The sequence below is a fragment of the Carassius carassius genome, chromosome 41, assembly GCF_963082965.1.
Source record: "Carassius carassius chromosome 41, fCarCar2.1, whole genome shotgun sequence".
NCBI classification, from domain to species: domain Eukaryota; kingdom Metazoa; phylum Chordata; class Actinopteri; order Cypriniformes; family Cyprinidae; genus Carassius; species Carassius carassius.
In genome coordinates this window covers 24,330,657-24,344,427 of record NC_081795.1, presented here as the reverse complement: position 1 = coordinate 24,344,427, position 13,771 = coordinate 24,330,657, and the positions used below count along the sequence as shown (strand labels likewise).

General features: G+C 37.0%; 1 protein-coding gene across 3 annotated transcripts in view; it reads right to left on the bottom strand.

Moving 5' to 3' along the window:
• Positions 1-6,890: 6,890 nt before the first annotated feature.
• Positions 6,891-13,771, bottom strand: part of LOC132123079 (transcription factor Dp-2-like) — a 48,882-nt gene continuing 42,001 nt past the window's right edge. For all 3 annotated transcript variants that reach the window (XM_059533619.1, XM_059533618.1, XM_059533620.1), the window contains 6 exons: positions 12,478-12,624; positions 10,148-10,216; positions 9,114-9,265; positions 7,950-8,116; positions 7,718-7,760; positions 6,891-7,646 (listed from right to left, as the gene is read on the bottom strand). In XM_059533619.1, the coding sequence (XP_059389602.1) occupies positions 7,535-7,646; positions 7,718-7,760; positions 7,950-8,116; positions 9,114-9,265; positions 10,148-10,216; positions 12,478-12,624 (690 nt within the window). In that variant the 3' untranslated portion in view covers positions 6,891-7,534. The remainder of the gene's footprint in view (positions 7,647-7,717; positions 7,761-7,949; positions 8,117-9,113; positions 9,266-10,147; positions 10,217-12,477; positions 12,625-13,771) is intronic.

The following is a 13,771-nucleotide window of genomic DNA, read 5'->3' as shown; positions in this document are numbered from 1 at the left end:
GTCCATATCGATATTTGATTCATTTTACAGCCCTAGTGTAGATGTATTCATTCAAAAATAGCCATATTCCGTGACGTTCTGTTTTATATAGCCAGGTCCATTTGTGACTGGATTCTGCGATTCTATCCGTGTCGCTTCGCAAACACAGACGGGGTGAATTTATGAATGAAAGTGTAAAAGTTCAGACACAAAACCAAGTTGTTATGTATCCTCACACTTTTTTAATGGGTATACGGAAATCCTTGGTCTTTTCTAGTGGTATCACGTAGACTACAGCTCTTATCAGACGTGTTTTCATGCGAGTTTAGGTTCGACACTAGGCAAACGTTACATAGTTTTGCTTCAGGTAGAATAATAAGGCTAATTATATATGCATGCCACTTTCTGAAACAACTTTACACAGTTTTGATAACGTTATAATGAACACAATGTTAATATAGCCTGTCTGTGATGAATGCCGACTGCACACATACACATTAGTCTTGGGATTCCACAACTTCCCTTGATCATCCTCACAATTTATTGTTTGTAGCCATTTTGTCCTCCTTTCCGGTTCTGTATGTTTATTAGGAAGGATGTAGAACTTTAATTAATAATTTGTTAGTTTATTGGAGGTACAGAAAACGACACAGCAACTCTTCGGCATGATTGTCACATGTATTTCAATTGGCGCCAAGGCAATGTTTTCCCCCACGGGCTAAATTCACATCACGTGACGGGGCGTTCCCAGGGGCGTTCCCAGACCGAAAGCGAATCTTTGAAAAACATTAAAAAAGAATGAAGCATATTTGAAGAGACTGTTAAATTTGTGCGACTAAGTTAATTTTTTTTTCATTTTCAATGTGTTTTTCTTCTTTTGTAATGGCATATTTTTAATAGTTTCTGAAAAAGTTACGTTCAGTTTTATAAAGTTTCGTTCATTATTATTAAAACAAATGTAAGTCCATATTTTCCTAAAAGAAGTGGAAAACTATTTGAATGTAATCTCAGTATCTACTAATAAGAAGGCTATAAGGACTGATAAGAATTTGCTTTGCCTTTGATCTCATTTTGTTTAGATTTTTGCCCTCTTTTCTTTTTTCTTTAGTTCTATTTTATTCTTTATTGTGTTTTTTATTATTATTATTTTTATTTTATTTTTTGTGGTTGATATTATGTTTATACTTTTGTATGTTTTTGTTTTCTGCATTAATAAAAAAAAAAGAAGAAAGAAAATAAACTGCGGCGGCTGAGTCAGTAGCTGCTCTCGAAACACTCTCGCGGTACTTTGATGCCACGCGTGACGGTCATGTGGCGTCGGTGCTGTCTCAAGTCGGACAAAATTTCTAACCGGCATGCACTGCTTTATGGAAGCATATGGGTAGCGATATTCAATTTGGGATGTAATATGCAAAATGACAATGCAATATGTAAAATGACAATGCATTTCTGTATTTACATTTACATTTTCCAATACATTTGTGCAACGTTTGGTGCAAAATGAAAATGAAAATTAAATTACATAATTTTTATTTGCCATTTCATACACCAGTTTTAATATGTAAAATGAAAACTAATTTTAACGCTTTATAAGTTGCAAAATTAAAATGAAAATGTATTACAGAAATGATTAGATATGTGTAACATGTTCAAGCAAAAACTGTGGCAAAATTATAATTTAAATGCTATTTTTCTTAAATGCATTAACACTCACAGTTAAGACACTTACGATAGCATTTTCATTCAATGTCCCGCAATGAATGTAGCAAAATTCAATGTGCACATTGAAAATGCATTCCGAGCCGATCACGTGACCACCCCCCCCGCCCCCCTCGCGCCGCGTCAATCACTGCGTGAACAAGGCGGGGCTTGCAGAAGGTCTGAGACTCAAATCTCAAGAAGAGGATTCAAGTGAGAGAACATGGACAAGACAGTTGGTCCATGTACGTTTAGATCATTTCAGTTTATGGCTTTAATATTTCATTCACACTGGTGGGCGGAGCTGAAACGCTCCTTTCATCTGATTGGTCGAATCGCTCCAGCTTCAGCTCGGTCTTTTCATTCTTTCAGACAGAATAAGAGTCAGTGCGAGTGAAGCACTGTAATGTCTGAAACCACCGCTCACTGTTAATTAGCATAATATTTGAATCAGATGATGCTGGGCACATAATTCGTGCTGCTGAGACCTGCAAATTATTTCTAGGTTGTAGTATTGTATGAATATTGTTCCACTGATAAATACAGTGCAAATAGTTCTGTCTCTTTGGATAAAAGTGAAGTGGAAATAAAAATCAATAATAGACTGAACAGTTCCATGTCTGTAACATTTACCACTCTCATCTTTTAAGTCATAAGGCACTAGGTATGTGTGTGTGACATTAATAAATAATTGTAAAAATTAATATTGTAACATTTCTGAAATAAAAATAGTAAAATTAGCTCTATGCTGCTCAGTGCTCCTGTAGCCTACCCCAGAGCGCCCTCTCGCGGCTGTAGACGGTAATGTTTTCTCTTGGTTCTGAACAAATGCGACTTAATAGTCCAATGCGACTTATATATGTTTTTTCCTCGTCATGACGTATTTTTGGACTGACGCAACTTATACCGAAAATACGGGTAACATTATTATTATTATTATTTATTATGAGAGTAATTGACACAGACTAGAACTTTAATGTTTCACCAAATTCAGCTCAGATCTTCAGACTCGTCTGACTCGTGTTGCTGTATAACTGGCCAGACTTACCTTCCCAAAAAATCCTATTTAATTGTATTTCATAAATTTAACTATATTTATTTCCACTTCACTGTTATCCAAGGAGACAGAACTATTTGCACTGTTTTTATCAGTGGGACAATATTTATACAATCAATACTATAACCTAGAAATAAATTAATGGGGTCTCTTGCAAGTCGCAGCAGCACGAATTATGTGGCCAGCATCATCGGATTCAAATATTATGCTAATTAACAGTGAGCGGTGGTTTCAGACATTATAGTGCTTCACTCGCACTGACTCTTATTCTGCCTGAAAGAATGAAAAGACCGAGCTGAAGGTGGAGCGATTCGACCAATCAGATGAAAGGAGCGCTTCAGCGCCGCCCACAAGTGCGAATGAAATATTGAAGCTATAAACCGAAATGATCAAACCGTACATGGACCAACTGTCTTGTCCATGTTCTCTCACTTGAATCCTCTTCTTGAGATTTGAGTCTCTGACCTTCTGCAAGCCCCGCCTTGTTCACGCAGTGATTCCCACTGGGCAAAGTTATGTCCAGTTGACGTCTTGTGGACGTCTTTTTATGTCTTTGCAGACGTTGAAAAGACGTCCACTGAGGAGCCAGAATGAAAGTTTTTATGACGTCTTTTTTTGACGTCTTCTGTACGTCCGATTTAGACATTCACAGAACCTCCTTACAAGGTTAAAAACTAGTTCAAAAGTGGTCAGTGGAAATATTTCAACATCATTTAAGGTTCATTTAGGCATAATTTATACTGTTTCTGGACCAAATCAACAGTCTCAGGATGCATTAGATTTAGACTCATGTTATTTCAATGTAATTTCCAGACACTGTGTTTGTCCTAAAATCAAGAAAATAAAATATTCTTCATGAAATAATGAAATAACTGATGATTGAGCATGTGGTCAAATCAACTGCAAATCAAAGACATTAAATCTCTGAAGATCTCAGCAGAGGAGGATCAAACATCTCCACAAACATTGAATCATTAGATTGACTTTATTTCTGTCAGATATCTAGAGAAGCTCTTATTGAGAATTAACAGAGGTTTAAATGTTAATATTTGATTCATTTGAAGTCACCATTGTGGTGGACAGTGTTTGGTTTAGTTGGGATCTTGGTCCTCATTCTTCTTGTGTTAGCTTGTCTCTGGCTGTCATAACTGTGTGTTTGTGAAACACTGTTGTTGTAGCAAAGAAAGACAAATTTAATAAAGTCATCACATTACAAGTATCTGAGGTCATGAAATAAGTGTTGTTTTGTTTGTATATATCTCCTAAACCATTTGACTCTTGACAGTACAGGCACCAAGAGCAAAATACTTATTTTGAAGTTGGACAAAATGCATGCGTTTGAAATATTTTGAGCAAAATACTTATTTTGAAGTTGGTCAAAATGCATGCGTTTGAAATATTTTGAGCAAAAGCATCATGTACTCACACACAGACATCTAGATTTAGCATATGCATCACAACAATGGTGACAAACAAAACTGCTTCATAGCACAAGCTCATCCTTATTTTCCAGACTTTTGTTTTAATTGTCACCATTGATGTGATGCATATCCACAATCTTGATGTCTGTGTGTGACTAAATGATGTTTTTCTTAAAAATAAGTACATTCTTTTTTTCTACAAGGTGTCTGTCCATGCAAACAAATACATAGTTGCAACAAAACATTAATAACTTATTGTGCTGTAGTTTAATCACCATGAAAAGCAAGATGATAACACTTGATTTTAATGCTCTCTGCCACAATAAGAGTGTTTTATAACACACAGTTACAACAGCCAGACACAAGCTGACACAAGTAGTATGAGGACCAAGATCCCAACTAAACCAAACACTGTCCACCACAATGGTGACATCAAATGATGTTGATGTAAATGATGTAAATTGATCCTCCTCTGCTGAGATCTTCAGAGATTTAATGTCTCAATCATCAGTTATTTCATTATTTCATGAAGATTATTTATTTTCTTGATTTTAGGACAAACATAGTGTCTGGAAATTACATTGAAATAACATCTAAATCTAATGCATCCTGAGACTGTTGATTTGGTCCCGAAACACGTGATCGGCTCGGAATGCATTTTCAATGTGCACATTGAATTTAGCTACATTCATTGCGGGACATTGAATGAAAATGCAACCGTAAGTGTATTGACTATGAGTGTTAATGCATTTAAGAAAAATAGCATTTAAATGATAATTTTGCCACAGTTTTTGCTTTTTTTTGTATTAATTTTACATATTAAAACTGGTGTATGAAATGGCAAATGAAAGTTATGTAATTTAATTTTAATTTTGCACCAAACGTTGCACAAATGTATTGGAAAATGTAAATGTAAATACAGAAATGCATTGTCATTTTACATATTGCATTCCATATTGAATATCGCTACCCATATGCTTCCATACTGCTTCCAGTCCGACTGCGATCGGTTTGCGCAGTGCTGCGTGAAGTCGAACGCGCCCTGCTAAAGGTTAAGAGATTGAAGAATATGACAAATTTAAACGTCATATGAAACATAAAGGAGGACAAATAAAATAAATTATCTTGCTCTATCAGTGCAGTGACAAGTGAAACTTGTTAAATTAGTTTATACATTTGAAAATATATAGTGATAGAGACTCGAACATGTATGGTCATTTTTTATTTTTTAAACAGTGCTCATTAATATTACATGATCTTCATACATTAATATTTAAAATAAACGATTTATAATAACGGTTTAACTAAAATTGCTTGTGTGTAATAGATAAATAATAACAATCACAATAATTAGATCATAAAATGACTCAGTATTTATCATTAAAGCTAGTCTTCTTCTATATATATATATATATTATTTTTTTTTTTTTTAGCATAAGTGACCTTTTATTTTGGAGCAAGATAAACTGGAGTGACTTTTTCAGACATGTGTCACTTCTCTCACATCTGATTGGTCCAGCTTCAGTTTGAGATCTCTAACCCAGAACATAACCTGCCCCAGAGCAGGTCAGCCGTGGACTGTATGTTACTTTTACAATTAACTTATTACAATTAATTTATTTATATAAATGAATACCACTTACGTGGTACTTAAAACCCAGGGTTGGTGCAAACTAACCTGAAACTTACCTGGCTAGCCAGCTAATCTAGCTTCATGATACAGGCCCCAGGTCTTCTCATCCTGATAACTGGTCTCTGGCTAATTTGGTTCTTCAAACGATTTTGCGGATCTGATTAAAATATCTGAATTAAAAGCGAATTTTCACAATCAGCAATCCAGCGATTGGCTGGCAACGTAATGACATCATATAATTAAAAGACATCTGACGAAACTTGGCACATTTCTGGACCTTTAAGGAAACAGCCAAGTGAACAAAACTACATAAATGTTGCAATAGATAACTTAAATGTGCACTTGTTTTATTTTACTTATTACGTGATTCCCAATAACTTATATTCATAATTACTAGTATTTGTACGGTCTTTACATTTTTAGTTCAATGTTGTAATTAGCAATTCATGTAATTTTATCTTTGAAGCAGATTAGTTATGACAGGATTAATAAAAGTGTATTTAGTATCTGTGTCTCCTGTACTCCCATTATAGCTGTCACCACTCAAATTAATACACGACTCAGATTAATTATTCAATCATAAATAAATCTTTCAATGAGTAAAACTGTCTGTGTATATAGTATGATAGATTACACATCATTATAATATTGTTTTCAAATTAATTTATTTAATGATTATTTTAAATGATTGTCCCCAGATTGGTAGGATACTCTTGTAATAGTTTGAGAGCGATGAAGACCGAGCCCTGATCTGATGCACTTATGTCAAGTAGATTTACAATCTGTTCAATTCACATTAAGTAATGGTCTACATAACCCAGTACTTATAATGATCGAATCTGCAGTGCTGCTGAAATGATTTACCTTTTTATTAAATAGATCACGGTTTGATAAATGGTAATATTAATAATACCATGTTTTTAAACCTTGATTTTTTTCTTCTAGACCACACCACACCACACCACAGGTAACCAAAATTATATGTTTATATATGTATACATGTACATACAGTTACATTGCAAACCAAAATTCATTAGTTCTATTGGGTTGAGTTGGTTTAAAATGGCGACCTGAGTGGATCAGGACAGTTTCCTTTCCATCTGCCACACTCAGTGTGAACAAAACCTCACATCTCTCACACAAGACTACATCTCCCAGCATGCAACATTCAGATAGTGACTGGCAGCTATCTGAACCCAGAACAGCAGATACAACCATCCATCTTTTATTATCCTTCAACTATTGTGATGAATGACCAGGAATCAACTATACAATACAACAAATGACATTGAATCAAGCTATATAAAAAAAAAGAACATTTTTTTTCATTTTTTTTTAAATGCATGGATGTAAATTCCCTCCAGACGGTGAACAGTAAGATCAGGACGTTGCTTTCCGATCCCTAGGAGGAGAAAATAAAGTGGCACTAGCCCACTGGACTACACAGATAGTCATATTCAAATATGACCGAAATAAATACATTTTTGGGAAGGATTTGAACGTCTCTCTGGGTAGGGAGCAGAGAAGAGTAGTACAGTGAGATGACTCTCCTCCACGGCTGACCCACGGCTCGCTAGCCAAAAAGCACCACAAAAATACAGTAACCCGTCTCCCCCAGAACCAAAGACTCCTGGCGTTTGTGCCAAACTGGGAAAGAGGAAGAAAGAGATGATGAGGGAAGCTAAAAATATGGTAAGATAGAGAGGAGTGGCAGCTTATTTCCTGTGTGGGGTTTCCTGCTCGGGATCACTCTGGGGAAGAGGGATCGTCTTCATCATCCTCCTCCTCTTCCTCGTTGAAGGAGCTGGGCGTCTGGCCGCGGGACTCTGAGGTGTGTGACGGGGCAGTGCTGCTGTGACTGTGAACAGAGACAGAGTCAGCTCAACCACTGCAGCCTGATTTCAGAAGATGCTCTGCTGACTGACATACCTTGTGAGGCTCAGAGGTTTCCTGTTGGAGTTTGTGGCCATGGCTGTAGGGACCGAATCACAGGCTTTATTTAGAAACCGTATTAAAGACAGCAACTCAACTGACAAGCAACACTGCTTTATTTGAACAGGAAGGAAGTCTGTGACTGAAGGGTAAAACGGAGACTGATGCAGACGATGATACGACAGAGCAGGTTTTATCAGAACATAGATGTGTGTCATGAGTTACTCACTGGTCACATACGCTTCCAGAGATTTGGGCACCAGAGATCTGGCCACGCTGAGGTTCTCTGGAGAGCACGTGCCGTTCTCCAGCCCCAGAGACATGCCCATCCGCTTCAGGATCTCAACGTCATCATGGATTTCAAACGTGTTGTCAAAGTTAAAGAGGTATTCACACCTGTTTGAAGGAACCAGTTCGTTTTACGTCAGAGATACTATTATTACAGCTGATGCATAAGATGTAGGTAAAGTAAAAGTCCAATAACAATTTGAATGTTCAGCAAGAATGCATTCATTTGATCGGAAGTGACAGTAAATCAGCATATTAGAATGATTTCTGAAGGATCATGTGACTCTGAAAACTGGAGTAAAGATGCTGAAAATTCATTATTTCTTTATTTCATTTTTAATTTGTTTATATAAAACGGAGAGTTCCGCTCCTTGATTCTGATTGGTTGAGCCGCGTTTGAAGCTGATGTAAATTACTCCACAAACACACACCTTTGTTTTTTTCTGTGTGTTGCTCAGCAACCACTTTTTTGGAACCACAACTGTTTCTAAGGAACTACATTGTTTGGTGGAAGAATACTAGTTTTATTCAGATCATTACACTTTGTTTGCTCTGTTTTATTGTGTGAAACCTTATTAGGTGTATGGAATAACCATTTTATAAAAGCAATAACCCCCATGAAACTGTGGTTTATAGTGAATTTATAACAGCCTTACAACGCCCCTTAGCTGTTATAAATTCCCTGTAAACCACGGCTTCTTGGGGCTTATTGCTTTATTAAACTAAAGTATGAATTATATGACCCATTTTAGTTAAGCAAAAATCTGTTTACCAGGTTTATTTATCGATTTTACTAGATTTACTAGACCTGAGCAATGATGTTGAAAATCCAGCTTTACTGTCAGAGGAATTCAATTTATTTATTCATTTATTCCTGTGATGGTTAAGCTGGATTTTACCATGAAATAAATAAATAAATAAATATATATATATATATATATATATATATATATATATATATATATACACACACACACACATACATATTCACATAGAATAAATCTGTTTATTTTACTAGGTTTATAAAATCAGTGGAGGATATTTCTACGAAAGAGAGAAAGGGAGCGAGAGACTCGAGAGAGAGAGAGAGAGAGAGATCTCGTACTTATCACTGGAGATGGAGCAGTCGATGACGGTGCGGACGTCAGTGTTGAGGATGATAAAGGGAAGCTGAATGACAGATCCTGGAGGAGGAGCTGACTGGGACGAGGCTTCGCTGGCCTGGTTCCTCTGCACCAGATTCTTAAAGGCGATCTGCTGCTCACGGAGAGAGACGCACAAATCAGCACACGTATACACAGAGTGTTTCATCCCTTTAGGCTCCACTCATTAACCTTAAATCAGTCAGCATGTTGATAAATAAAAGCTTAGTGTGGTCCTAGCACTAACACATGCACACAGATTCTAGCTGGGTTCAGTCTCGGGACGTGTGGGGGTGGAGCCAAGCCAATGCATTTAATTAAGCGATGCTGCAGAAGGCCTCCCAGCTTGAGGACAAGTCCTGATCGATGTCCCTGAAGGACCAAAGCCTCTTCTGATCCCTCCACACATCTACAGCTTCATCGCTGTTATCGGTTTCACTGCATGCCGTATCATTTACAGTCATCTATAGTAACGTCACACAGTGATTTCCTGAGATTCTGTGTGTGGGCTTTCATTTGACTGCATGAGATGGATGGTGTTCTCATCTCGCTTCAGAAAGAAAAATCTATCAATATTAGTGGTTTGCTGCTTTTCCACAGCTGGCCACAGTTAATGAGACCCTCCCACTCTCATCCGCTGTTTTCACTCATCCTTTGCCACTGATTTTGCAGCACATTGGCCATAAGGATCAATGGTTTGAATTGTGTAAAATGACACAAACTAATCATAGACTCACAAACTAAATCAGCCCGAGTGATTTTCATCATAGTCAATCATTACTTTCTTCATTCTCAACTAGAAATGAACCAAAAAATGTACTTATATTGGTGGGTGTTTACTCAAAAGCACTAAAATAAATAGATAAACAGTACCAGGACCACTAAGTGGAATCAGAATGATGTAATTCCTTTTCTACAGATGATTCCCATGTGTAGTGCTGTTTGGGAGTTTGGGTGAGAAAACACACACAAAAACACAAACAGGTGTGGCACAAACCTGTAATATTAGCTCCTCTAGCTGAGCTCTTTTCTGTCGGATTCTTTCCAAACGCTTCTGTTTTTCCAGCTGAAACATGACCAGACACATACATGAACAGCATTAGATGGTTTGAAGGTGTGTGAGCTTCCTCTCCATCATCATCCGTCACAGATGTGACACAAACAGATGCTGTCAGAGGCTCTTCAAACACACATTGTGCCCTCATTAACACAAAGCAAGGCTAGTATTAAAGCATTTACTTGTGTCTCACATTTGATCAAACAAATCAGTGGTCTAGTATTTAGTAAATCATGATTTTCATCAGTTGATATGTTCACATGCATTACAATACATTTTACAGGTTTACATGCAAATCAATAAACTGGCAAAGAACATCAGTATGTGAATGTGATTTTTAAATGATCAGGTTATTCCACCTGTTGCACGGTCAGACCTGCAAAAAAAATAAAGAGTTCACTTGTTAAGCACAGTCTGTGCATTAACTTAAATATACCCCAGTTAAACAATATTCTGGTTCATCAAAATCTGAATAAGATATGCTTGTATGAATCTGGATTATTTAAGATGAACCAGTCAAGCATGACTTTTGTTTGTTCATTGATTAGGAATATGTTGAGTATGTGTTGAACAGCAGATAAGAGAGATTTGATTGCCCTGCTAATGTTTTTACTGGCCCCACTACAAAAAATTATTTTATTTGTACTTTATTTTGTATTTAATATATTTACTTATATGAGAAAATAAGTAGATATAGAAAAAAAGTGTTTCTCATGTTTGAAATCTGGAGATTTCTCTTACATAAACACATGGATTCACTACAGTAGGCCTTTATTCACCCCACAGAGGCGTGTGAGGGAGGTTTTATTAGATGGACGCACTTTATGTCTCGTCTTCTGAACGGTTGATAACAAACACCCGCTTACCCCCATCGAAAGGTTTGGAGGGCCAGGACAATTTTTTTAATAACTCAGATTGGATTTGTCTGAAAGAAGAAGTTCATATACACCTAGGATGCTTTGAGGCTCATTTTCATTTTTGGGTGAATTAACCCTTTGAAAGTCTGGGCTCTGATGAGGCCATGCAAGGACATGCAGCTTTTTCTCCTTCCACCACTGTGTGCTCAGTTGTACTGTGTGCTTTGAGTCATCGTCCTGTTGGAAGGTAAACCTTCTTCCCATTGACAGCAGAATTTCCTCAAGAAACACCCCAGAACAGGGACATCAGCAGCTCCATGGTTTACTGGAGGAATGCTGTTATTTGGATGGTGAGCTGAATTTGATTTCTGCCTTACATATCGTTTGGTGTTGAGGCCAAATAATTTTATTTTATTCTCATCTGCCTGGCTATTTTGATTACACTTTACAGTTAGTGCTATCATACAAACAGACTTACTTGTAGGTTTAAAACTCTATATACGTCACATTTATTGTCCAACTACAAATATTTCAGCAAAGTGTTATTTTAGTCAGAGTTATTGCGCTCCTATTTCATTGAGCTCTGTCTGTTTTGCATGCATGTGCGCGGCTCTCGTTCTAAATGAAGTCCGTAGAGTTTAGCGGAGAATCCCTAAAGCAGAAACTTATGCACTTCTGACAGCAAAAAGGATATATTTCCATGGATATATTTTTCTACAGATGGAGAATATACCTGTGAAATCTAAGTTATGCATTAAGGAATAAAGCATATCTCAAACACATTAAACAGCAAGTTTCTTTCAGCCTCAGAGCATCTGACGTGGCGAGTGCGAGGCGCTTTGAACTGAAACTATAAACTATAGACTACTGGGAGAGAAATAAAATGCAGAAATTATTTAAATGCAAAACCAAAAAAAATTAAAAAAAACACCCGATAACCGATTGGTTGATCTTTTGACAGTGCCTTGCCACCCATAGTTGATTGTTTGCTTCAGCTGCACTACCTGAAAGACTGAAATGCTCCAGGAAAGCTCTTTTCATGCTAAACAGATCAAAATGAGCACAGCTGAAAGTCAAATGGCTTTGTGTGACATTGAGAAGGAGATCAGCTACACCTGACTGAGTTTACTAATCATTTTTTGGAGGGGGGTGATCCTTTATCCAAATCAGATTAGGTTTATTTTTACAATTTTTTCTGACATGTTGGTGTTTTATCTTTCACTTGGATATTATGGTTTGCTTTGCTTTAAATACATCTGGATAAAACAAAAACTATACTATACATACATTTTTTTTTTTTGACATTCTGCAAGATGTACACTATGTAACCTTTGGATCTCAAGTGTATATGTGAATATTGCAGTTGTTTTCAGATGTTTTCTTGACACCTGCGAAAGTGAATTTGTCTTTCACCTCTAAGCTGTGGCACTCTTGAGCTGAGTTAGTGGGCAGGCCGATCCAGCGGATCTCCTTCTTCTCTTTGGAGATGATGTTCATGGCCATCAACACGTTGAGTGCGTCGTACACACGTCGACGGATGTTCTTCTGGTCGTACACCTGCTGCAAGTGCAAATACATCACCTCTGTTAATGACACAAAGCACATGGAGACGAGCCATCTTCCTCCCAAACCCCTGCATCTGTGCTAATGTCGCTTTTAATTAACCTTTTAGCATTCCACCAGGGTCGAGAGATTAATACATCAGGTGGACTGTCAGAACTAATAGCGGAAAATATTCACATCAAGCAGCGCTCACTCCAGGTAGAAACAGTCCTTATGAAATGATCCAAGGCCAGCGTCCAAACCCGAAGTCTCATTATAAAAGAGAAATTATCTGAGAACAACATTAAGAGTCTGTTCCAGTTTAGGGTTTTGGGACACAGCCAGACGAGAGCTGGACATTGAGCAGAACTACAGGAAGTGCTCAACGTTCTTCCTAAACCACAGACAGATAAATCACAGCTCATATTAACATGAGAAGCTGCAGGAGGAACCTGGGGAACTTTAACATCTTTTACCGCTCCAGATCGGTTTTATTCTGCTGTCTGAACAGACACAGATTAAGAGATGGCATAATGGTGACTATATGCATATTTCATATCTGAAAGACCACTCCGAGACCATGAAAGTCTTAGTAACTCAATAGCAAATGATACTCTAAGAGAGCATTGGGTAAAATCTATTATGACTTTTAAAAGCTTTAAATGCGAGTCGTGAAATTGAATTTTATGGCTGGGTATTTAGACAAATTCAGCGGTTCAATTTCGATTCACAAGCTTACGATTCAAATCAATTTATTAATATAATTTGATTCAACATCCATTTATTTGGATATATAGGCAATCAGGTACAGTACACATCAGTTTTTTCCCCAATGAACAAAATCTCTCTCAGCTAATGCTGTAAACCATACAAAAACCCTGTCAGTTGGTACAATACTATATTAAACTGATTTGTATATTTAGCAAAATACTCCTTTTGTAGAGGTTTAAAACACTAAGTGTTGAAACACTAAGCAGTTACATGACATTTCTTTCATGTTTATTCAGTGCTGTAGCTAGTAGTAAAGAAGAAAAGATGATCAGTTCACATCACAGCACATTAAAGAGTGCCAAAACTGCATTTATTGGTTGAATTTCATAATGAAATAGACATCATTTAAAAGCTGATAATTTGTTTCCTTTTTTGGATGGGAGGCACGCTACAG